This window comes from Apaloderma vittatum, unplaced genomic scaffold (genome assembly GCF_000703405.1).
Source record: "Apaloderma vittatum isolate BGI_N311 unplaced genomic scaffold, ASM70340v1 scaffold32056, whole genome shotgun sequence".
NCBI lineage: Eukaryota > Metazoa > Chordata > Aves > Trogoniformes > Trogonidae > Apaloderma > Apaloderma vittatum.
The window spans coordinates 10129-36826 of record NW_009723949.1 but is presented as its reverse complement, the minus strand read 5'-3'; the positions used below and the strand labels follow the sequence as shown (position 1 = coordinate 36826).

Here is a 26698-nt window from a genome sequence, read left to right as displayed (position 1 = left end):
GGGGCTCCATATGCTGCGGAGGTATGGTAGGAATTTCAGGACATTGACTTGGAATAGGCATGCCAAGCAAAATGGGAATGTGGTAGGTTAACTTTTAATAGCAGTCTTGGAAAGGAGAGCTAGAGAAATTATTTGATACTGTTGACAGAGACTTCAGATGATAGGTATTGTGGGTGGAAGATATTTCTGTTTATTTTGTTCCTGGGAGGAAAGCTGTGCTGCTAATCGCGGTTATTGTCTGGGCTGGGGAGAGCACAGGAGAAGGTGATACCGGCTGTGGGGGTCAGTAACTTGCCGTGAGATGGCCGGCAGCAGGTGCTGAGGTGGAGATTGTGAAGTGGAGGTTGGTTATACGAGGATACTTTTATCTGTGTAACCTCCCAGTACACAGCAGTGGGGAGCAGATTTCTGAGCAGAGGTTGTATCTCTCTCTTTTTAAATTTAAATGATGATGATGGATTTTTTCTTTTTCAGTGCATTGAAGCCAATTTATATATTTAACACTCATAGCACCTCATGGTGGTGTGGAAATCCACAATGTAACTGTGTTTTTACCTAGAATTATTTTCAAGCTTTTGCACTGAAATTTAATTCTGCATAATTGTTGTGTTAAAAGAACTAATGAATTATTTTCTGTATGTTTGTCCTATTTCTTTGTGTTTCCTCTTCTAGCTCAAAAATCATAGCTTTTTAGTTTCTTTTATGAAAGTGTTGGTTCACCTTCTTGCAGCATTTTCAGGTCAGCTCTGTCTTGTCTAGAGGGCAGGTTGTACCTGTGCGTGATATTTAAGCTGGTGATGCTTAGTGTTCACACAGACACATTATGACGATCCCTTTTGTGTCCCCTGCCCCAGTGTTCATTAACCGCCTGCGAGCTGTTATTTCCAGAGGATCTCTTCCTGTGTGATAATACCTAGTGAGGTTGTTGGTTTAAGTACGTAGCAGAGTTGTCTTTTCCATTGTGTTAGTTTGCATTTATGAACATGGAATTCTAGCTGCTGATTTTTATCATCCATTTGCTTAGTATGAGGACAACCTTCTGCAGTTGTCATTCAGTCTGAGTGTTTATTTTTCTGAATCACTCTGTACAGGCCATGAGCTTTCTCGCTTATGTGCTCATCACCTTTTTCAATTTACTGGTCAAGAGATGCCTGTACAGACCCCTTTGGGACTCTTAATTTTTGTTTCTTCAAAACTTTCATATGATATGCTTTCATACCCTCTTCTCGCCCTTCTTTAACTTATTCCTACACTTTGCCCTTCTCCATCTATAACTGATCATTAATAAATCCCCTGATATCTTAGTTTAAGAGCTTTTGGTAGGAAACAGTGTGAAAAGCTTTTTGGAAATCCAGTTATGCTGTCTTGCCCAGGTATGTTGGCTCATTCCTCCTTAAAGAGCAATGTAGCAGACTTGTTAACGCTCCTTCCTTCCATAGAAGATAGGCTGACATTTCACCAGTCCTACTTGTTCGCAGTTACCAAGTCTGTTTGGTAACGCTTCTGTTTTCGGTAAAAACCTAGGATTTGCATGATAACCATTCCTTGAATTCTCTAGCAATCTTTAGAGAAATTAGTCAACAAGTTACCATCTTCCATTCCGTGCCTGATTTAACTTGCAGGTTGTATGCTGCTGAAAATGGTGAGTTTCATAATTTCTGATATCTGGCATACTAGTTCTGGCTCTGCCCAGTAAATATTACCAACTTTAAGAACTAGTGAGGCTGTAGCTTGGTTTGGGGTGGTTGGGTATGTTTTGTTGGTTTTTTTTTTAATTTGTTTGTTTGATTTGGCTTGGGTTTTTTTGGTGTGTTTTTTTTTTTTTTTTCTTCTTGCAGAGACAGCCAAGCTTAAAGTTTGGCTAAAGGTGATCTCGGGAAAAGAAGGGAGAACTGCAGAAGACGATTCTTGAGGTTTTCCTCTTGGGTATCTGTGATGTGGGGAGGTTTGGTAGCAGAATATTCTGCTCCAGCTACATGTGGCGAGTGGTTTGTGAATACAAACAGAGGAATCCAGTTTCAAAGATTAATAAAAATAGTGCTGTTGTTTAGTAGTAGGAAAACATACTGTGAGGATCTATAGTGTTAATTCAAAATGAGGTGGGAATTTAGGAGCCAGATGAACACTTCCATGCGATTTTTTTTTTTATATATATTTTTTTTTTCCTTCAGTGATTGCATTAACAGAATTTTAGTCATGTGTGTAAAAGGCAGAGTGGAATCTCGAGGTAGTAGATCAGATTATATTCCTTGTAACCTGAGTGAAGCAAAGGCCATGACAGAACACTCTTCATAGATTGAATTTTATCAAATGCCAGGTTATGTTCTTGTATGGTTATATGTGCTGAGAAGATCAAATAAACTTTTTTTTTTAAGACTCTATTTTTTTTGTTATATTTTTTAAAAAAATTAAAATGGAACAGAGAAATATAGTTAGGATTTTCCAGGTATGATATGCTTGGAATTAAGTGGAGATTTGGTATCCACAGGCTGGATGGGTTTTCATGTTACTTTAGACAGTACTGAGCAATTTAGCTGAAAATTTGACATAACTTAAAGTTCCCACAGAATGTGGATAATTGGAGGGATTTTCTCCCATCCCCGTGTTGCAGTTCATAGAATAACAATTGAATTGCCAGTCTCCTAAGTGTGGGAGGAAGGATCTGGGGTGTGCTTTGTTTGCAAGACCCATCGTTACAGTTACACTACTAAATAAAGATCACTAAAACTGTGATAGATTTTGAGGAAGGATTTTTTTTTTTCCAGCTATACAGTTATCACTGGACATGGTACACATATTTTTGTGCTAGTTGTAAAATGTGTTATTAAAACAGTTTTGTAGAATAAGTGTGGAAAGTCCAGGGAGAGGAAGCAGGTGCACTTTCAGGGTGAGTACACAAATTATAGCAAGTAGATGTCTTATGACGTTACCAGGGGTGTATTTGTAAACCTGCAATGTCATACTGGAGGGTACCCTGGATTTACAGAGACTGGTGTGTCTCTGTGTCTGTCCGGATAAAGGCCATCTGTGTGGCGTCTGTGGATTACTAGAAAAATGTGAAAGCTTTAAGCAGGTTCACAGCTCCTTTTGGGAGGTAGTTTTAGTAGAAGGAATCGTACTGCCCTTGAAATGCTAAGTACACCACCTCCCCCTCCCAGATTTTACAAGTTGAACCTTACACGTGTCACAAGTGTAGTATTTGAAATATACAGAGAAGTCAAGTTTGCTTGTCAGGTTCTGGTTGGTATTAGCTTTTTCAACTTTTTTCGAAGACGTTGTGATGTTGGCGGTGGGTAGAAACCACCTGTCCAAAAATTACTTTTCCCTGTCCTCTCTGCTTTGGGGGGGAGTAAAAGTTGCTGGGTTACCAGATCCTGCATTTCCCGTTTGTGTCACACCCTGCGTAGGTCAGAGATGGCCAGATGGTGTAACATGATCACCGTGCTGTGACAAGTCATTCTCTTCTGATTGGCAGAATGAGTTTTACAAACTCAGTTACAACTGCTCCTATTCAAGTTTAGGCATAATATTAAGAAATTCTAAGTGTATTGTGTTGTGTCAAGTTTATAATCCTACTTCTTACTGCCTGTGATCTTCAAGTTATGATATGGTCTGAGCTCAAGTTTACTTATCAGTTTTCTGTCTTGAAGCCTGGCCCATTCATTATCAGTCCCTCCCGTTACCCAAACACAACCCAGAGGTTTTTTTGAACAGCTCCTTTCAGCTCACTGGGTTTGTGAAAGGTACCGTTTCTGAAGTTTGATCCGTACTTGTTCTTGAAAAGAAAGATGTATTTGTTAGTGAATCGTGTGGGAGCTTGCGGTACTGTCCCTGTAGATTTTTGTCAAAAAACTCCCCAGCTTTCTAAGATTTAAATTCTGGTTATTTTATTACCATGGCACTTCCTTTTTATTTTTTTAAGTTTTTTTTTAAGTTCTTAAGGGTTTTTGTACTTCACTTGTTCTGACAAGCACATGAGTGTCTTGGTTTGATTACTGCTTCCTACTCTGCAGTTTTAGTGTATTTCAGGGAGGCGAGGTGTGTGTGTTTTGGAGCTTTTTTGTTTGGTTGATTTTTAGGTTTCTGTTTGCAGTGGGATGGCTTTGCTATTATGTTCATACATTTGAAATTGGGTCCTAGAGGCTCACTTTTTGACCATCCGCCTAGGTCCTGTCCACTCCAGGAATTTCTTGCTTGGAACAGGAAGCAACACTGCCAGGTGGCAGGATTACATCTGTCAAGCACTGGGTCATTACAGGTTTTTGAGTCATCGAACCTATTAGTAAAGTAACTGCCACAAATCCCTTGTACAGAGAATGGGCACAGGAGGAAAGTCGTGAAGTAGTTACAGCAGTTTTGGCTGTTCAAGGATTCTTTCCTGCTTGCAGTCAAGTCAGATTTGTTTGATATTAGCATGCTTCCTACTGCATGTTTTCCCAACTAGAATTTGAGGAGGGGGTAAAAAAAACCCAAGCCAAATGAACATACAACTCTCACCCCCCCCAGCCTTCTCACTACTTTTGTTGGTTAAAGCCGTTCTGTGCTAACTAGGATAGCCAAGGGAGGTCCTTAAAGTACTTTTCAATCTTAGGTATTTTATTATTCTTCTGAATGACACAAAATACTACTTCAGAGTTACATATTTTGCTCTTCTTCCTGAATACATTCCATGCTATGTCATGGAGGTTGAAGAGGGTGCTGTACTGAAGGTGCAGAGTCCCTTCTGAATTTAGTGTGTCTAAACCAATTGCATCCGCACTGTCCTCATCAGGAGTGCTCACCTGTAGCTGTTGCGTTTTCCAGTGAGGCTGGTCTGAGCTGTGTGGCTCCAGAGGAACTGCCTAGACTAGGAAGGAAATGTATCTGATGGATCTTGATCACTCCATGGCTTTAGAAGTCATGGCTGGAGTCCTGAGCCGGCTGTAGCAGCCCCGTGGAACTGAGGAGATGGCCTTAGCACGGGACTAAGGGCTTGTAGCAGTCCCTTGCAGCTGACTGGGGATTGTCTCATTCTGCACATCGGAGTTTTTTATTCTGAGTACAGTGTATGAAGGAGATGCAAGTGCAAAACTGACCACTCTCAGAAACAATTGCTGCAGCAAAGCTACCGCAGTTGTTTGGTGACACCTAACTGTTTGAGAAATTTTGGGGTAGTGCTTTAGCAGTTGAAGAAGATTTTGAGTTTGGTGCTTTCCAAATCTTGAAATTGCTGAGGGTGGCACTTAATCCAATTCATTAAACAGTGTGCAGTGTGCTGGAGATGGTCTCTTTAAAACAAAAGCCTCTAGAGCCCTCAAGGATGATTACTGTGAGAAGAATATAGCTGCAGAATTTGGTCTCTGTTACATACACGTTCTTGCTTCTGTCTTCTCTAGACATCCTTCTGAGCTGGAGTTTCTCTGTTAATTTCCTGTGTGCCCTCTTGTTGATGTACTGTGTCACTAGAGCAGTCTTGATAAACTGTCTGTGCTGAATGGATCTGCATGCAGCTTGCAGGGCTCAAATTTAGAGAATCCTTGCATTCCCACAGCTGGACTAGTCCTGCTTCTGCTTCAAGTCAAATACGGTTTGCGGTGATAGATGCTGTGTCAGAGTAGTATTGTCAGTGTTGAAAGACCTGTGGGTTGATAATACTGCACATTGAGGGAATTTGGGTGATAAGATCTCATAATGGGTATGCAGCCTCCTAAAGAATAAAAGCCAGTTTGTTTGAGAGTAACAACATATCTGAAATGTGAGTAGTATTCTTGTAGACTTTCCAGCAATCCTTAAGGCAATTTGTGTGTCTTAAGTTTCTTAACACTCTTTTGAAATACCTTATTAGAATGCAGGATTGTGATGCCAGTAATGAGAATATGGCTTAACTTGCCTTCTTTTTCCCCCTACATTTGCAGGCTTTTTCTCTATTTGATGGATCCAACAGAAACAAAACTAATATGTAAGAAGTGTGTTCTCTTAATCCTTAGTTTGACTTTGTATTTTTTTTTTTAAATCACAGTTGTTTTGGATGGGTGAAACAAAGAGGAAAGTTTGCCTTAGAGATTTCTGCTTTGAAGTCAGTTCTTGTCTTTAGAATCCGAACCTTTACTCTGTTTCTGGACATCTTGGTTTTACAGGGGAAAAAAATTGAAAAATGTGCCAAAATGAATATGGGCAGAGAGAAAGCAGAAAAACCTGTTTCATAAACAAGAACAGCCACTAGATTGTTACTTTGACTGTGGTGGGTTTTGTGTTTTTTTTTTCTTTCTGCCTTACATGTACTTTCTAATATGTAGTTTAGTAGTTCCTGCAAGCTTTGGACTCATCTAAGGAATAACTGTTTGCCTTTTTTCCAAGTAAATTTATGAATGTGGAGAAATATTCGTCCAGAGGAATACTTTATTTTCGGGTGTTGAGTATCCTGTAACATGGCTGTATGATCTCTTGAAACTTGATGTTACTTTGAGCACTGTGTTTCTGTGCTTTGAAATGTTAAGGATTCGTGCTATGTCTGTGTTCTCAAGAGACCTTATAGATAACAAGGCATACTTATTTCTGCCCCCCTTCTTTTTTCTCCCAAATGTTAGCTGCTTCCACGGGGATAAAAATCCAAGCTTTCATTGTCAGAAATGTAGAAGTTTCTTATTCAGGGTGTGTGTATTGGAACATTGTAGGGGGTGAGGAGAAAACATCCCTGTTCTCTAAAACTCTACAGACACCATCTAAAACTGACTTCAGATATTGTTCTGAAGCCTTAACTGAATGGGGGCCTTCTTCTCTGTCAAGTGGAAAATTTTGTTTTCCTGAAATGCGTTGTCCACATAACAGCTGATGGGTTGTGCTGTCCAAATCTTAAGCGCCTAAGCTGGATTTTGAGTTTCCAGCAGTGTGGTCACTCTAATGCTATTATGTGCCTTCTTACTGGGCAGTGGAGGTGAGGTAAAGGAGACAACTGGTTGGTTCTTTCTTGTGACTGTGTGATTATCCTTTGGTTTCCAGAGGACCAGTGCTGGACTGAGTGGCTGTGCCAATGGGGTAAGGTTTGTCCTGTTTTATTTTTTAAACAATTTTAGTAATTCTACAAAGAAGCAAGCCATTGCCTAGGAAAATGTATAAATTAAATTTAAATGGTTTAAATAATTCTTCAAAGCTCCTTTGCCTTCTTTCTGCAACTATGTCTTCTCTAGAGTCTTGATTATCCTTCTCTTTAAGTAATAATCCCACTCAGACAGATTTATGTTAAAACTTCACATGTGTTTATCTTAATTGCTTCCTGGTTATATGGCAGGAAAATATTCAATATTTGCATTGCTATGATTTTTTCTGCTATATATCAGCAGTAACAACTGAGTTATCTACAGTGTGTCTTTATTATTTTTCATGTGTGCGTGGCATTTTAGCTTTAGGTACTGGTTTACAGGACTTAAGTTTAAGACTTACTAAATATAGATAGATACATCATCTTTACAGCATAGTATTGGTTGTGCTTACTGTGTTCCAAATGTAGTGTAAAGAAATAGAAAAATTTCATGCGCCTCAAGTTCAGTAGTCGCTCTCCTATGCCTGCTTTAATCTTTTAGCTGTATTAGCTGCTATTGTTAATCTAAAACGATCTTGCTATTTTAGGAGATGCCTACGTAACACACATTGTCAGTAATTGTACTAAATATTTCCCCGCTGAACCAGTTGCTCAGGTACTCTGCCTGTCTTTGTTGCTATGGGAGATTGGAAGACTATTACTGTGCCAGTGCTGTCATCAGGTAAACTGGTAATATTTTGAATTTAGTGAATTTAACTTTACCAGTGATACCATAGCTACTAGAGAGAGAGATTGGAGTTTCACACATGACATACTTTACCAGTTAAGCAAAATGTTAAATATTGTGTAGTACATACGGTGCTTTGGTTTGGATTGTGTCCTTACAGAAATGCTAGTGTAAAATACAATCCTTTCACATAGTATAAAGGTTCTAAAACTTCTCATTCGCATTCTCTTTTTTAATCACATGCATTTTCAGAGGTTTCTTTTTCTAAATTCTGTTGCCTCATAAATTGATTACAGTATTACATGAATAGGTATTTCTTGCCTGCTTCTACCCTAGTAGAAGAGTGAATTACCACGTATACTTAATGTAAATAAAAATATCATACATTCTAAAAGATTTTTCACTAAACGCACAGCTTTTGTAGCTGTGGAAAAAAAAAAAGAAAAATTGTGTTGTAGCAAGCCAACTAAGGAAGAAACATTTGACAGGTTTTTTTTTCTTGCAGAGAAGTAAAATTTGAAACATACGATACCTGAAAATGTTATTGAATCTTTAAATCTGCAGTGGAAGTTTATCTCGTTTGGGTTTTTTTTGTGTGAGTTATTTAATGTGTGTCATTCTAAATGCAGTTCTAAGCTATAAATTTGTAAATTGCTGTACATAGTAATTTGAACAATTGGAGATCTGATTTTTATTTTTTTTGTGATGTGCCCTACGCTGTTAGCCCTGACTTGTTTTTTAATGTTTTTAACTTTCAGATAGCAAACCCATTTTTCAATATACCTCAGAAAAAAAGATCTCTCTCCCAAGTATGAACTCACAAGTGCTACGCTTGTCACTGCCTTCATCCAAAAACCTGCACAGCTTTTTCAGTGCCTTCTGCACAGAAGAGAATATTGAACAGAGTATATCCTATCTCAACAGGGTAAGCCGGATCTTGTTTATTGAAGGTCGTGTGAAGGTGACGTTAAATCAGTGTAGTAGTAAAGATTCACTGGATTAAGAAGGCTTCTTCCACAGTGCTCAGAAGCCAAAGTGGAATAAGTTTTCCCTTCCCCTCACCCCTTCATACAGGATTTCATCCAATACTGTTTCTCTCTTTTGGAGAATTGTGAGAGGTTGATCCATTTTTTTGATCTCCCCTCCTTGTCTTTTACCAGGAATTGACAACACTGGGTTTTCCCTCTATTTATGTGGAGTCCAAAGGAAAAGAATTAAATTTAATATCTATTATAAATAGCATGAATGAGTTGCTTGTACTGCAGCACAAGAACCTTCGAGCTCAGGAAGAAGTTGAAATGCAGCATCTGAAACTGGGTAGTGATATGGACCACTTGCAGAACTCCTATGCTAAATTAAAGGTAGAAAACAAGATAGACCCACCAATATTATACAATATTTGTTTAACAGATACTGTATGTTGAATGCCTTTTGTGTTTTCTTCCAAGTACTAATCTGCAAATATTTTTTTTTATGTGCATTTGGGGGATTTTTTTGAACTTTTTTTCCAATTGAAGATTTCTCAAAGTTTACAGAATATGAATTCATGAGCAAACTGAAAACTTATTGAGAATATATGGCCTCTTCAGTCAAGGAAGTGGGAAGACTGTTTGGATTGGAAGTGTTCATACATGCTGTGGGTACAAATGTTAAACACTTCATGTCATTCAGTATTACTTAGAAGAATATGCCCAGCTCAAGAAGATGAATTCCCTATATAATTGTAAGCAGTAGGAGTTGCAGCTACAATTTCTAGTATGTGTTGCAGTATTGGTATTGGTCTTTCTCCATATCTGTAGCTTTTTCCATGTTGTTTTTTGTTGTTGTTGGATTCCTTGGGTAGCCAAGTACAAAGTCTCTCTAAGAATCGCTCAGAAGCTGTTGCCAAAACTGAAATCGCTAAGCTTTATTTTACTGCAGAATAAATACATGCCTAAGGCCAGTCAGTGTGGACTGGCAGATACACTGGAAGTAATAGCCTATGCTAATTTATGGTTATTTGTATGTGTGGTCATATTAGAACAGTGTTGTCTTTCCCTTGATTCTGTCAAGAAAATAATAATAATAAAAAAGATTTAAGTGCAGGATTTAGGTCAGTTTAGTCTTACATTTCTCTAGAGTGTGCCAGCGCTATCTCCTTGAGAAATACTGCTGTAGATTCTCAAAATCCTAGTAGCCCTGCTGCTGAGGTTGGTCATCTCTATAGAAGCATTTTGATACGACATTTAAAATTGTGTAACTGCACTTGTTTTTATGCAAACACTGTCTATGTTAGGCTTCAGAACACTGCAGTTACTTTCTCTGGATAAATAGCTATAAAGTGAGGTGGGGAGAACTTGTTAGAACTACTTCAATCCCAGGGCATTTAATTTATTGTAAGATTATAACGTTTCTCGTGCCATTTCTTTAAATTACCATGCATCAGTCTTGAATTCCACTCCTGTATTCTGATGTGGTTGGCTTAAAAGTTCTTGTTGCTTATATTTTTCTACACATTTGTAACTCACTACACTAAAAAGATCTTGTATATAGTGTTTGGTTCTGTCACTTAAGCTGACAATTTCAGGTTTGAACCTCACTTTTGGAGAAAGATTTCAAAACCAATAGTTTTCCATCTGTTCTGATGAGATTATCTGGCTGGCCTTACTCTCTATGTGGTCACAGCCTGCATGTCTGCGTTAATTGTTCGCTTTAACGGAAGCGTTCCAGTAACACTGCAGTCCCAAGTCCGTGCAAGTTGCTCAGTATCTGCCTCACTATCAGAGTATAGTTACGCTTACAGAATTCTGGCTTAATGAAAAAGTAGTAACTGTGTAAAATAATAGCTGTTAAATACCAAGCTAAACTTTTGTTTCATGTGAGCAGGAGTGTTTCTTGTATGGAGAATCGTGCTTCTTGCTCTGGAAAATAGAACTAACTTACCCTTCAGAATCAACCCTGAAACGTCAGAGATCAAATATCTAGGGTAACTTCAAGTGAGGTGGTTTGACGGTTTGGATTGGGTTTGGGTTTTGTTGTTGTTTGTTTTGGTTTTGTGTTTTTAATCATTTGCTAATAATTTTTACTGATACTGAACCGTCAATGTTTTTTCTAGGAACAGTTGGAATTATCAAAAAGGGAAATAGTTGGACTTCAGGAAAGAGACAGACAACTACAAAGCAAGAACAGGAATCTGCACCAGTTACTTAAAAATGAAAAGGATGAAGTGAGTTGTCTTCTACATTAACACAAGTCATTACAACCAATAATAAGATTTTTTTATTTTTTTTTGCAAGGAGTCTTAGTAGTTCACTTGGAATGTTTTTTTGTGGGTAAATGTTGTCTTTCACTGAAGTGAAACTGGCATGTTACATATGGATCAGCTAGTTCTGCAAGCGATAGGTCCAAGTTGTAACAGTGGTAGAGAGTACAGCGAAGCACACGTGCAGGTTTCTGAAGCTTTCTGTACTTGTATGTACTTTGAGCATAGCTTTATCTTAGAATGTTTAAAGATGTCAGAAAGTAGGAGGGGACAACAGGATTGAGTCAGTTCCTCAAACCTATGTGTATGGGAGCTTTTCTTTGGGTTTTTTGGGAGTTTTTGGTTTGTTTGCTTGGATGTTTTTTGTTATTTTGTAGAGAAGATCCAAAGACCAAAAAAAAGGGAGGGAGGGGGAAACACAGCCCGAAAGCACAGTCTCATTAAACTTAGGAGTCTTGGAAGAACAAAGATCAGAAAACACTTTAAAATCCAATATACTTAATTTGAGATTTCTCCAATGTGCTCCTTCTACCACACTGTACTTTACATGGCTCCTAAATTTCTGTGAGTCTTCTCTATGTTCCTAAACGTATTCATAGTTAGCAATTACAGTACTATCTGTACATAGTGAACATCCTAAAGTTCCAGCCTAAAATATTGAATGTGCTGATGTTCATTCAATAAAAGCCATACCAGGTATTGATAGTACATGTCAAGAATGTGCTATGATATTTTTAATATTCCTTTAGACTAACTGGAATAGTCTGTTTTCCAACATCCTGCTGCTCAAAAAGATAAATATTTTTTTTTTTTTTTTTAGTGTAAACCTAACAAGCACACTTTAGAGTTAGGCTAGATCCTGAACATGAATTACTGAAACCAAAAAAAGTAAAGGTGCTAAAGTTACATGAACTGCCAGAACATGAGTTCAGTTGTAATTCAGAGAATCTGTGGTATTATAGTATGTTTCTTATGGCGTTGGTTTCTGCAGAAAAGAAATCACATTCCCCAAGATACGTCTGAGGTCGGAATCCATGGGCTGGGAAACTTCTGATTCATTTTGCTAGAAACACAGTTTAATAGAAACTTTGTTTTGCTTCATGGGTTTGTTTCGGTTTCTGAGGAAATTGATGTGCTTATGGCTTAGTTGAAGAAATACAGTTCTCGTGGCGTTGCTTTTAGGTACAGAAGTTGCAAAACATAATTTCAAGTAGAGCTACGCAGTACAATCATGATATGAAGAGGAAAGAGAGGGAATACAACAAGTTAAAGGAACGCTTACATCAATTAGTCATGAACAAAAAAGATAAAAAGATAGGTAAGTAACCCCATGAATTTTACTACAGTAAAATAGCATAATCTGTATGTTAGAAATCTTTAAATTTTAGTCTGGGTACCTTTAAAGTCAGTATGGCCCTTTTCCTGAAGACTTTTGTTTAGATGTTGCAGTCTTACATAAAATATGTGATATTTCATGTCAGCTGACTGTGTAAGGCTAATAAATCCTTGTGTTGTGTTCCATAAGGTTGTTTACCAAGCACAAACCAAGATGGAGATCTTTACAAAATGAGGGTTTTTTTACTAGGAAGAATTAGTTGGAATTAATTCCTGAGCTAGAGTTGTCTCCTCTACTTTCTTGCTGCTGCTGCCATCACAAGACTTTGGGTGGTGTCATAAGCGCTGTGTTATGGCCACCAGTTACAGCCAGGAAGGAACGCTCTAGGAGCTTTTTAACCCTGGAGATACTGCAGTCTACTTACATTAACAGTAAGCAATGAGAAATTTTAGAGAGGAAGTAATGTAAGATCAACATAACATGTAGTGCTACATGAGAAGAGGAGAAATCTCGTTTGAGTACTTTTATGTTGTGCTGCCCAAAAATTGGAGATCTTTGTCAGTGCTGTCTAGTGTGACTGATTTTTTTGTGGTGTCTTGCTGAAAATAGTATCAGTGTTATGTAATTGATGAAAATATATGAACAAAAGGTGCAAATATGTGACCTTAGAGTATTTATATCCTTTTTCTGCAGCAGAAGGGAAGCCCTGCTCTTCTTATCTTAGGTCTCAGCTCCTTAATTGCTAGAAGCCTCCCCCTGAGGTCAGCAAAACTTACTGTGACATATTCTTGACTCCGTCCAATACTGGTTCAAGTATCATTGAGGTCAAAATAGCAGGATTTTAAATCTGTTACAGTTTGCTTGATAGCTAGCTAGAATTGAACTTGGACCACTAACATGTAGTCGTGTGCTGTTCTGGGGTTTTTGCTGTGTTTTCTGTGAGTTTTTTCTTCAAATGTGGACAGAGAAGTTTTTGTTTTGAGGAACACCTTGTGAAACATCAGGAAGTTGCTTACTCTAAACTGGAGGTAAAAGTGACGTTATTGGCACAAGCGGGATTAGAGTTGATACACCACGCCATTGGTCGAAAAATTGAAATAGAGATGAAAGTGTCATTAAGAAATGCGTAAAAATGAGACAGGACATGAACACATCCCTTTGTCAGTTTTTAAACACAAACATTACTTTCTTTCCTTGATTATCTTAGTTTGTTAAGCAGGACAGTGTGGTTTCATGTCGGTCTGAAAATTGAGGGGGCTGTTTGGGTAATGTTGTCTCTTGACAATAGCTACATGTAAATGCAAAGTCATCTGAAAATACATTTGCATGTTGTTTCACGCTTTGAAATATCCTTTTTGTTTGTAGCTATGGAAGTTCTAAATTATGTTGGTAGAGCTGATGGGAAGAGAGGTGCATGGAGGACTGATAAGACAGAAGCCAGGTAGTTGTCTTAGAACAATATTAATTGAAGCATGTATTATGGCTGTTACATTGTTACTGTAAGATTTTTTCTTCCAGAAATGAAGAAGAAATGTACAAAGTTCTGTTAAGTGATTATGAACAACGCCAAAAACAGCTTTTAGTGGAAAATGCTGAGCTGAAAAAAGTTCTTCAGCAAATGAAGAAAGAGATTATTCTACTTCTCCCACCACAGAAACAGAAACCTAAAGAAAGGTCTGAAGATGGGCCAGTAAGTATATTTCAGTTAGAACTAAATCTGTGCGGTGGTTTGATATCGTGCCAGAGTAATTTGATCATTAAGAAAAAAGGTAATCTTCTTGTGGAACTTGCAGTGGTTTGCACAGTCTGTGCTGTTCTTGAAATACAACTCTGCTTAAATGTTTACTGTCTGTGAACAATACCTGGTGTGTTCTTCCCAGTCAGTCAGTGGAAAGCTTGAAAGTATACTCTGAATGAATTTTAAATGCAGTAGGTACCATCTGTATGTCATCTGTATAATGATGCATTTTGGTTTCTTTCTACATTCTGTACTAAGATGTTGATGCTCGCTTTGAAGGTGCTTGTGCAAAGAAATTGGGCTTCCCATAGAATACATGGGGGTAGAGGTAATGTAATTAAGGTGTGCTTTTGTATAGTATAGAGTAGCTGTTAATTGCTTCTACAGAGCTGCTGGTATGTTCAAGGAAAATATTTGTTTTCCGAGTGTGGGTTTTATTCTTTGTTTTCTTCCAGGTTTTAAGTATTTCTTGGTTTACACAGGATGCTTTATTTTTACGGGACAGCACACTGCGCATTCATTATTTATCATAGAGTTTGTTTCATTATTTATCATAGAGTTTGTTTATTCCTTTTGCTGATTCCTTGCTAGAAGTTGCAGTTCTGTTTTGATATCAGAGTCAAGTTAAGTAATAATCTAGAAAGTTATCTGAGCTTTCTCTTAAGAGTGAGAGAGAGAGAGTATCCCTGGGTGTAAGAAAGAGTTGAAATACAGAAAACATGCATAAACAGTAGGTTCACAATATCCTTCTTCTGCAGTGGAAGGGAAGCCCTGCTCTTATCTTAGGTCTCAGCTCCTGAATTGCTAGAAGCCTCACCCGGAGGTCAGCAAAACTCACTGTGCCATATTTTGACTTCAGTTGTCTAATACTGGTTCAAGTATCATTGAGGTCAAAGTCAGTCGCACTCGATGGTGTGCTAGTAATAGGATGTTACGAGAATATGGATACTCCCCAGGACCAAGGATGCAGTACTGCCTGTTACAGTAAATAGCACACGTTGGCACATAACAACGTTAGCTGTAGCCTTCCAGAGTGCTCTGTTGCTGTGGACTCTAGTGCTTGCCGGTTCACAAGTCCCCCGTCCTGCTCAAGTTGCCACACTACTTCCTTTATTTCTGAACCGCCTCAGCTGCATTTTTCCAGTGCCAGAATGGCCCCTTCTTTGTGAGATGTGAATAAACTCTTTTTAACTTCACTGGATGACTTGCCCCCTATACCACAGAGAATGACTACCATGTGTATTTGGTGAAGTAGTCCGTAGTGTATTTTACGTGGATTAGCTTTTTTGTTTAGAAGTACTAGTTTGCCTTTGTGAATGCCTGAAAAATTTCTATTTTAAAGCATATGATCATTTATGCTTGTTTGTTGCTCTCTTAACATTTTGGTATGAAATCTGAACTCTTATTGAATCCCTTGCAGAATCTCCAACATTGCAATTCTACTCAGCAATGCTAATTCATACTGATGGTTAGAAGAAGACACACACCTTGGAGAGTGGCAGCTAGTGATGGCACGTGACTGACTGTTTGGCCCCCCTCTGCAAAATAACAGCCATGAAACCAGTCAGGCTGTCATATTCTCAGAGTACTCCCCAGAGGCCTGCTTCAGACTGAATTTTCTTTGTGTTAGCTTATATTTATATAAATAAAGGAAAAAGATGTTTCTTTATGCAGTGACATAAAACTCAAACCAATGAACCAAATAAAAAAAACCCACCACCCCTCAAACCAAAAGCATGCTCTTTTAATAATTTTTACAGCTGTCTTGCTTCTTAAGATTTCCTGTGATCCATGTTTGAAAGAAAGTACTTTCTGCATATGTAAATGATTTATGTTGATGCCTTTGTTGTACTTCCCATTCAGTTTTTTTAATCACTTGTAGATAAAGGGGGTTGTATAGAATGGTTTAGATGCTTGAGAAGAGTGGAGTATTCGTGTCAGTTATTCTAATGGCTGTAACTTTTTCAGTTTAAATCTAGTAAATTGTCCTGGGCCAGTCTTCTCTTGACCATTTAGGCTTTCATTTGTTTGCATTCAGGTTTGATGTTTGAACAGCAGTGTAAAATAGAAGTGGGAGAGGGAGGTGCTAGTTCCACTCTACCTTTAGTGTCTTCTAGGTTTGTTTTTCTATCATGGAGAAGGCAGGAACAAATTACTTAATTCTCAACAGAAGAAAATCTTTGTCATATCCTGTTCATGCTACCTAGTGAGTTTGTGGGCAGCTGCTGCTGAAGTTTGCCAGCAGAACTCAGCAGTCTGACCTTGTCTAGCTTGAAGATGTGTGGGAGCGAGTTTTGCTAGCTAATACACTGCAGTGGGCTGCTGGGGACTGCCAGGTCACTTTGGTATTGTCAGCATTATGCTGGGGGGGACCTGGTCTCTGTGACAGTCAAATTTCCCTAGGTGGAAAAATCTTTCTTGTATATAAGGATTTTCCTTCTTTTCAGTAAATTAAATCTATATACACATTGAAATAAACACCTGTTTGGACTTGTGGAGTGGTTTGCAGCTTCTCTCTGCTTCTGCAGGTGCTTTCAGACCTGGAGGAAGATATAGGAGAGTTAAATAAAGAGAATATGTGGGAACTGTCTTGTGAAACTGTGCGAGAGCAGCTTACCAACAGTATTAGAAAACAGTGGAGAATGTTGAAGAATCATGTGGAAAAGCTGGATAACCAAGGTGATGTTTGACTATTATAGGCACATACAGAATGCTACTGATAATTCCATTTGATATCATGATTTTAGGATTTAATTTACTGACTATCTAAGCTAAAATGGAAGGAGTTGTAACCTGGTAGACTTTCTGAAATGACTTGGGATTGATATTTTTCTGTGTGAGTTTTAATTGTAGGTGGTTAGGGAAGCACTGGCATACCAAGCCTGTTATTGTAAGAAGGGACACAATTATAGTTTGAGACAGTAAACAGTGACTGTCTGAAGAAATAATTATATTTTTCTTTTGGAAGTACATCCCCTGTAATGATATTTGTTGTCTTTCCCCACATTTTTGAGATGTTCAAGTAATGCAGACATGATTTGAAATAATTGGATGCAAAAATATGTAAATCCTTCTTGAGAGTCTGGGCTTTCCACATCCTCTGAGGCTTCTTGTGGCATTCTAAAGTGAACTGGCTGATGGTATAGTGCTGGACTCTCCTCGTTTCCAGCTGTTAAACAGCATTAAAAGATGGCTAAAAATATATAAAATTCTTTCCTAGTATTATTTTCCCATGCAAGCAAATGCTGCTGCTACCACAGGGACATTTGCAGTCAAGAATAAGACTGAGAAGGTCACATATGCAATTGCAAATAAAAGAGCAGATGGTCTATGAGAGTACGTTTATACCATAGAAAGGATTTTAAGAACACTTGTTCTGAGTAATACTTGATTTGATCTAACTAGCTGAAAAAAATAGTTGTAAGCATCAGGGAAAATGTTAAAAGTATTTACTCTTTTCTTGGAGTCAACTTTTTTATTTTTTGGATTTAGAGAAGACCTTAATCCAGACCTTTAGGATTCAATTCGTGTTTGAATCCTGACATCAGGACATCAAAACCTGGCTTATTACAATCACTGTGATAGCTATGCATGAAATTCAATAAAAATCTTTGTAATTATGCTAAATAAGGTTTATTTCTTTCAATTAATTCCCTTACTGGGATGAAGATATGCACACAGTGTTTGTTAGCTCCGTTTCTCATTCACAGGATTCGAAGGAAAAGGCTTTCTTTTTATATCTGTGATAAATATAGTTACTGCCATATTTTTATGAACACACAAGCCCTTCAAAAATGAGTTCCGAGGAATAGGCCAACAGCATGTCAGTGAAAATAAGTCTTCAGTTGTCTTGATTTTTCTTTTAATAACCACTGAAACAGGCGGGGGTGTTGTGACATGATTATTGCAGTGCAGACGCTTGGTTACCTTGGGGACTGTGAAATAGCTGTGTTTTCATTACCATTTTTTCTGAACTGGATTTTGTGCATAGTTACGTGTGTAGCACCAATTCCGGTTCTCATGTGTCTGAATAAAAGTGCTTTTGAATACACCATGTATCTGTCTTTCAGGTTGAACCAAGTACAGAGTAAAACCTTTTGCTATTGCTGTGGGTTGCCAATGTGAGGGATTTTTGGTTTGGTTTTAAGTAGCTGTTTTCCCCCTTTTAGTGTCACGTGTGCATTCAGGAACTTTGGATGAAAAAGATGTTATTTCAAGAGAAGACCATGAGCTGGAAACTGAAAAGCTGGAGTTAGAGATTCAGCAATGTAAAGAAATGATCAAAACTCAGCAGCAGCTCTTGCAGGTAGCAAGCTTTAATTTTTCTTACATTTTCTCAAGTGAATATAAACTGCTTTTTTTTTTTTTTTTAAAATGTGCCACTTCTCTCACCTCTGAGCCTGTATCTGTACTTTAATAATGCTTTTTAAATAAAATATCTTAATGGTTGATCTGAGTGTAGGTGTGCTAGTGGGTTGGTTAGTACTTTCATGAGTTTATAATCCTGGTAGGAATAACTTTGGAGGATGAACAGATGTGAGGAATGCCCCCACAAGCCACCAACTTGATACTTACCGTACTGTTTTTGTATCAAAGTTCCACCATTTTTCTGGTAAAACTGAACCTGTGGAAATACTCTACTTCTTAACACTCCCTCTCAAATTGTTTGTCTTTTGTTGCTTTATATTTGCAGCAGCAGCTGATGTCTCCATGTGATGATGACACCACTCTGTTACTACAGGACTGCTATTTGTTGGAAGAAAGAGAGCGTCTTCAGGAAGAATGGAGACTATTTCGAGAGCAAAAAAAAAATTTTGAGAAGGAACGAAGAAGTTTTACAGAAGCTGCTATTAGATTAGGACTTGAGGTATTGGAAAAGTAAAAAGGCATTAGGATAGGGAACTCCTATGGAAGATGAGTTATGATTGAGTAGTTTTACTGTTATGTACACTGAAGTGCAGCCATCCAGCAATATCTGATTGCTAATATCTGTAGAGAAAGATCGTCCCCATACTGTATAAAGCATATCTTTGGTTGTTGTAGGAGATAATTCTGGTTTTTGTGTGTATTGGAAAATACAATTGCTGCAGCTGGAATGACCCATTTTTGTTTGAGCTTCCAAAAATCGGTGCACTCTCTCACCAAATGCTTTATTAGATGCTGTTTAAATCTAGTTTCCTGGGAAAGCAAAGCTTGTGCATGAAATCCAGTAGTTAGGACCAAGAACGTAAGGGGCTTACCAAGTTATTAGGGAAAGGAGATGTCAGTGATACGGTCATGAAACCATGTGGTACAGATAGGACAGGAAGAAAAAAGCCATTAAAGAGAAAAAATAAATAGGATTTAATTTTATTGCTTACAGAACTGCTTGTTTTTTCATGCAGAGGAGAAAGTTGGAATGTAATGTGATTAAAAACTTAGAAAACTGTAGATCCAGTTGGTCTGACAAAAGCAGTACTGTTGTTAACCAAATCTCTCAAGATTAGGACTAGAGGAAATTTACAGAAGCTGCTTGAAATGAAATCTAAAACATATCCAGAAAAGGTACATTTTTATCTGTCAAGTAGTTTACTCCTATGGCAGCAAAATGCAGAGGATTTTGAAGACAGTTGATACTAGCTGGTTTAAAAAGCAGTTTCCTAATCTCGTGAAGCACACATCCACAGATGGTTACTAAAAGGGCGGGGGTCAAGGGAGCACCTCCCAACACTTCTAGTCATGGACCTGTTGCCACTTCTGCTTTCCTACAACTTCTGCTTTCTTACATTGATACTGTTCTAAGCTTGTGCCTGTGATTGTCAGCGTAAACTATTATTTCTTCCTAGAGAAAGGCATTTGAGGAAGATAGAGGAGCGTGGCTGAAGCAGCAGTTCTTAAGTATGTCTACTGATTACAAGCACTCTGAAAATGTGACAACTCCAAGTGCCTTCTTAGGAAGCAAGTATTTGGTTCAAATTATGTTCTTGTAATGTGTTTCTTTCCCCCCCTTTCAACTAGAAGTTGTAAATACTGAACAGATATATTAAAACCCCAAAACTTCTCAAGTCTTACCATGTGTCTGGATGACTCTGCTTGTCAGGATAACTGGTAGTTTAAAATGCCCTTTTAAAAAGGGAACTATGATAACTTCCTCCATGATAATTGTGTATTTCTGAAAGTGATCTGCCGAATGTCAAGTACCTGACAGCACAGTATTAATTGAGATGTGATAATATTAAATATGTATACACTATGTGTAAAAAAAAAAAAAAAAAAAAAATTCCTTTGGAAAAAAGTGACAAGACTATAATGATAATGAAAATAAATTTGAGCGATAAACAATTGATTTTTAAGATTCAAATCTTCATAAAGGAATGATTTCTTCAGAAAAGTTAAAGAAAATATGGCTATATGACATATAGTTTGGAATATTTTTTTCATTGAAAATACTTTCAACTTTCTTCTGCAATATTTTTTTCAAGTTGGTAAGATTATTTTGCATGCCCTCATGCCTGAATATGCATATGCAATATTTTGGTCCTCACTGCTGAGAGGAAAAAAGTAACAACAATCTTTGTTAAGTAGATTCTTCTTGTGGCAGCCCATATTTAAAGATAAATATGTGAAACACCTGGCAAGTAAAGATAATGAGAGTTTGTGTGCTTCTTAAAGTAGCCTGCCTCCTGTGTTCTGGATTCTCTTTGTTTCTCCTCTATGCAATTCCTGTGGTGCTTCTGTAAGTGTGAAATTAAATTATCTTCCACAGTTTGAAAACTTTTTCTTTTTAGAAGCAGAATTGAGATTGACTGTTGCTCATGAAGAATGACTTGACTGAGTGATCTTTGAGCAAATTGACATCTTTTTAACCTTCATTTTAGGCTAAAGCTTTTGATCTGTGATTGCCTTCTTTCAAATTCTAGTGTTACCAGATATAATTTAATGCCATATTTTCTTCGATCTTACATACCTTAATCTTGAGGTACTGGATAATAGTAGCAAAACCAAAAATGTCTGTACCAGAATCATACTCCCTTTGGGTATTACTCCACAGGTTATCATTAGGATTGTTTTAACATTGAATTTTCCTTTTTCACAATACTTTTCCAATTCTGTAGTGCTATGATGAATGCTGTAGAGTGCAGAATCATTCTGGGTTTCTCCATCATTTGAAAGCTTTGAAATCTAAATGTGAAGAAGAGTTAGCAAGGTTTGATCTGACCCTGCCAGGGTTGGTTGTGTCTTTCCATTCACACTATGAACACTAAGGCATCTAACTTACTGCTTTAAATATTTTTTTATATTCTTTGACAAGTTTGCAATTTCTCATGTTGATGTTCATTACTGTATATGCATGCTGGAGAAGTTTTTTACATAAAGACTGAAAAAGCTTCACCAATTGTAAACTGAGAAATTTTACATCTGAGTGACTTGAAACTTGACTACAGTATGACCACTTGCAGTGGTGGTTGTGTAAGTGCTTTGCTTGCTGATTTGGAATCCTAATTTTAAGATCAGTTAATGCTATTGAATGAAGTTTACCTATGAAATTCTATCACAGATCTGTAACAGTAAGATTTATTATTATAGACATGCTGTAAGATGTTTGGTGTCTTTTTTTTAAAGCAGAAGACATAAAGAAGAAAGTCCTTCAAATGTTTTTTGGTTGCACTGTAGTTTGACTGATAATGTGTGTATCTCTCAGGTTCTGACCAAGACAATCGGTCAGTGAAATCTGCGTCTCAGCAGAGAAGAGCTCACTGTGTGTTGGGTGGTCCTGTCTCAGCAGAACCTTGCCAGACATCTCGGTCTATTACCCGTAACAGGTATCTGAAATGATGTGTACATGGTTATTTTTATAGTGCTCAACTCTGTAGGACACAAAGTTGTGATACCTGACAGAAAACCTAGTCTAAGGCTTATGGTTGATACACAGCAAAACGTAGGGAACATCATAAACCCAGTATTGTGTTTCTGTCCAAAGTATAATTTACTTGCATTGTAACAGTCTCTCTTTTCCCAGTTCCAGTGCTGCATCCAGAACACCAGTGGGAGAGAGCAAGCCAAAGCGGGGGGCGGAAAGCGACAAAGAGGAAACGGAGTGACGCACAAAGTCTTGGGAAGACCCTGGAGCTGACACTCTGCTATGTAGAGACTTGCACATAGAACAACTGCCTTAGGCTTCCTAGGGATGCCCACTGGGGTTTTTGTTAGAGATTTGTTCGCAAACTTATCGTTCTAAAGCAAAGCGGAATGCTGTGAGTTTGATTATTCTTTTAGAAGGTTATGTGGTGATCTGAATTGTGGTGTGTGTATGTATGTGCGTGCACATGGCTTTTATTTTTTAGACCATTTTCTGCCTCTTCTTGCGACTCTTGAAAGAAGATAATTTAAAAATATATAAAAGCTTTGATATTTTTCTAGTACAGAAGCTCTGATTCTGTGAAGGAAGCAATGGTCTGAAACTTTTGACTGTAATGAAATACTGGATCCTAACATTACCTTTCCTCACAGGCAGAGAGAGCACTTTTAGAAATTGTTCAGTTATTGGAAACAGTCATTTGTCTCAAGTGTAACTGGCATTAAAACTTATTTTGCCTCAACTTGAATGTACAGTATAGTGTAGATTTTTAACAAACAGGTTCTATATTTATTGTGTGATTTGAAAATACCTCTTTGATATTTCAGATGACTTAAAGTGCAAAATCTTTATATATTTGTAAATAGACAAAGTGATAATGCTGAGAAACCATGAAGTGAAACACATGCGTACGTGATATTATTTTACATGGTGTTTTAAGTTTGTTTTATAGTGATGCTCAGTTTACAAATGCATTGGGACTTTCAGTGGTTCAGTCAAGAACCCAATTATTTCAAATGTGAACAATAAATGTGTAATTATAAGAAATCCTGGTTCTGTGGTTTGTGTGTACTGAACTTTAAACTATCATGCTTGTCGGGCTGTAAACTGTGTTGAGAAATTTGATGCTGGTTTTGTATTTTGTTTTTCTGTTTAGTTAACTCCAGAATCTTTTTGGTGTAGCCTTTGGGAAATTATTTTTTTTATAATGTAATCAGAATAGCCAGGTAGAGGTACGATTTTCAAAGTCTCCTTTGCCTGACTCAAAGCGTGCACTTTTCCTTGCCCGTTGCAAATTCATCTACTCTCTTGTTGGATTTTCATGCATCTGAATGCACGTGTATCGCTTGGATCCTCGTGTAATTGGCCTTTTGGAAGATACCCAGAACTGCATTTCTCAGGTTGTAAGACGGAAATTAACTCTGAAGCTTGGAATCCTTCACTGAAAATACATTGATGCTCTGTCTGTTATCTTCGAAATTGGACTACTTGGAAAAATAGCAGCAGAATAACATAGGAAAGAGAAGAAACTGGAGTCCTCCAAGAAGCTAGGACAGAAAACAGCAGTTTCTGCTGATCAGTTCTGTACCCTGCATTATGTTGTAAGATGGAGTAGGAGCTGATGTGAACTGCAGAGGATACCTGTAGTACAGTTCTCACGTAGTACCTTTAAGGAAGCAGGAGTCTATATAACGGTATTATTGGTCAGTTTTCTGCTGTATAGGTAGACAGGTTGGAAAGACAATACAAATAACGTATTTTTTATCATTTTCTCCAGTTTCCTCTCAATAAATGGGTGATCGTAGTCATGTCATCTGCCAAAAGGATTTAGCCATGGCCAGTCACTCTCGGGCTTACGCTTCCTCCAGAAGGTGTTGGACAGTTCTTGCCTGAACTTTAGGGAAGAAAAATATACAGATGCAAAAAAAGAATTACTTAAAGATGTCAAGTGAAAATTTTAACATATTGGCAATTAAGTGGGAGAATAGTACTTTACGTGTAGGATTCTTATTTTCAAGCAAGTAGGTTCCTCCAGGTGTGTAGGCGCGAAGCTGGGCAGTCGCAGGGTGCCGCTAGGGGCTGCTGCTGTCCTGAGTGAATTTGAGGTGTGCTGGCGGCTGCTGGGCTGGAGCACTTCAGTGCGTTCACTTAAGTTGGACTTTTTTGCTAGACAGCTTGGGGATTTTGGGGCGATAATAATGTCTTTGAAGAAGGAAATTTACCCATTTAATCTTTTGTTTGTGCCTGTTGAATGATTAGCAACTAAAAACATTTGTGCTGGTTTTTTGCTTTAGCATTCTGAAACCCATCTTTTATCGAAGTGGAAATCCCTTTGAATGCTTCAGTGGAAGAAGCAGCTGTACTGGAAGTGTTTATGCAGTTGAGTGCTGAGCTGACCACTTAGACCTCGTCTGGAAGTCTGGGGGGATAGAGATTCAGTTCTGTCCCTGTAAAGACAGAAATCATGCTGAAGTTTTTGGATTGCTCCACATGCAGTGATCGGGAAGCTTTCACATCTGGGGCTACTGCTAGTAATGGCATGAGCACCGCCGATGGTATGGTTTGTAGTATGTGATACTTCGCTGTGCTGGACACAACTTCAGGATCTTTCTGTTGAAGAGCAAAGGGGGAGGCTGCTGGCAGGAATGTCACACAGGTGTGTCACCACACACAGGGATGTTTGGGAGATAATGGAGCGAGTGGCTGACGTAGGAGGGAACAGGCAGTGTTGACTACCAGTGGCTGATCAGCATATGGTTATTGTTGGCTCCTTCGGTGTGGTACTGAAAAGATGAGTGGTTCTCTTAAATTGTGGTGTTTTATTTCACAAAATCTTCAGTGATAGTATGTGTTGTTGCTTTTTCAGCCTACGTGATGAGAGACTGCTTTTGCAGTCTGATTAGGTATGAGAACTTCACAGGATTAGATTACAACTGTTATTATTTTCCCCTTTCATCCCAGTGTTTGAGGATGGTACAATATAGCTTTTGCAAAATTGACTATGTAGCAAAAAATTAATAAATGAAAACTTTACTTGAGACAACCTTCTCCCTACAAAGCAGCCTACTTCCTAATTTGAAGAACAGCTTTCGCCAGCTTCTGCAGACTTGCTATATTTCGGTTGAGCAGATAAAAAATTCATGCACGTTTAAAAAGAAAAAAAGAAAACTAGACCATATCCTAGCTTTTTCTCAGGGATTATTCTATGTACACTTCAACTGGATCAAGATGACTCTAATAAATCCCTGAGATAGTATCACTAAACAGCTTATTCTTGAAAGGAAATGGGAGTATTTACAGGGTAATAGCAACACTGTGCATGTTGAATTAGCTTAGCTACTACTTGTGCTGCTTTTTTATTTTGCAGTTCCCACAAAGCTTTTTTGTGTGAAGACATGTAAGATATATCTTGCTTTTACTTTCTTCCCTTCCACCCCCCATCTAATTAGCAAGAGAAATAGATGACAAGAAAGGTTGATATAGCTGGATCCAAAAACTGATCCCAAAGGAAATACTCAAGTTTTCTGATGATTTATATAATGCTTTCAGACACTATTAAGGCCAGCAAAATTGCACTGTAATTAAAAAAAGAAAAAAAGAAATCCCATATTATAATTGTGTTGTAGTTTTCACGCTGACAGGGTACACATTTTTTCTTCAAGTTTTGAGTTGTAGAAGACTTAAAACTAACTGGAATGCATAACAGATACGTTTGTTTTAAAGAAATGTTCAGTAATGAGAAATTAGTTACAGTTGTATGTATTCCACAAAAATATTAGAAAAAACTTTTTCCCTGTGAGGGTGACAGAGCCCTGGCACAGGCTGCCCAGGGAGGTTGTGGATTCTGCTTCTCTGGAGACATTCAAAACCTGCCTGAGCACCTTCCCGTGTGACCTGCTGTAGGTGATCCTGCTCTGGCCGGGAGGCTGGAGGAGATGATCTTCTGAGGTCCCTTCCAACCCCGAATGTTCTGTGATTCTGTATGGAAGAGCTTGCCAGCACCACAGTGAAAAACTTTTCACCTGAGGCACAAAACATGCTCGTTCCTTTGACCGTAATAATAGATTGATAATCACGATAAAGGAGACGTTTCTTGCTAATGGCCCCCCTGCAAAATGTAGTATTTTCACCGTTCCCAAAATAGAGGTTGTACGACCCGAGGTGGCTTTACAGAAATAAAGTGACTGAATAACTAGTTTGTTTTAGATGTTTAATTACAGTTAGATGGTTTATTGCATTGCCTGAAGTTACCCTCTCAGAAATACCCTTCAACTTCAGCGGCCACTGTGCATTTTTCTTGCCTTTTCTGGTTCATTTGCTTCCCAGCTCACTTTGGAAGACTGTGTAACATCAGAGCTCATTCCTCCCTTTTGGCGGCTATCAATCTCTTACCATACTCAAAAAGGACAAGTGTGTTTTGCCCAGGTCCACCTGCCTCCATGGCCCCGACATTTCTAGAACAGAGCCCCTGTGTGAATGTGTCTCTGGGCTGGCGGAGTCGTTCGGTGATGGAGCTGGCTGCAAGCCTACATCAGCTCAATACCTGGCTGCATTTTGTGTTTTGCTCCTTAGGAAATGCAAAAGTTCTAGCTGACCTGCACTCTCTTTCCCCCTGCTTTGCCGCTAAGAATCTTGCAGCTTTTAATTGTTCACATTTAGCTGTAATTTACCTTGGAAGATAAAATATTTACAGATTGCTTATGAAATCCTTGTTAATTTAAAAAATATTCCTGGTCAGTGTGACCGGAGCTGAAAGGACACACTGATCCTCTGATTTCTTTAAATAAATATATTTATTTCA

General features: G+C 38.1%; 1 protein-coding gene across 1 annotated transcript; it reads left to right on the top strand.

Annotated features, from left to right (window-relative positions):
• The first annotated feature begins 5890 nt into the window (after positions 1-5890).
• SSX2IP (synovial sarcoma, X breakpoint 2 interacting protein) lies at positions 5891-22373 on the top strand. The gene is made up of 14 exons (XM_009872304.1): positions 5891-5938; positions 7606-7739; positions 8504-8670; positions 8906-9106; positions 10840-10950; positions 12169-12304; positions 13688-13763; positions 13841-14012; positions 16589-16739; positions 18230-18366; positions 18754-18927; positions 19886-19997; positions 21742-21862; positions 22060-22373. The coding sequence occupies exons 2-14, from the start codon at positions 7697-7699 to the stop codon at positions 22139-22141; spliced, it is 1683 nt and encodes a 560-aa protein (XP_009870606.1). The 5' UTR covers positions 5891-5938; positions 7606-7696; the 3' UTR covers positions 22142-22373.
• The last annotated feature ends 4325 nt before the right edge of the window (positions 22374-26698 follow it).

What these genes read in the sequence shown, in the direction of transcription:
- SSX2IP (XM_009872304.1), top strand. Translation starts at nt 7,697, where the DNA reads ATGGGAGATTGGAAGACTATTACTGTGCCAGTGCTGTCATCAG. An exon ending in GTATATCCTATCTCAACAGG is followed by an intron (nt 8,671 to 8,905) that starts GTAAGCCGGATC and finishes GTCTTTTACCAG; the next exon opens with GAATTGACAACACTGGGTTT. An exon ending in TTAAAAATGAAAAGGATGAA is followed by an intron (nt 10,951 to 12,168) that starts GTGAGTTGTCTT and finishes CGTTGCTTTTAG; the next exon opens with GTACAGAAGTTGCAAAACAT.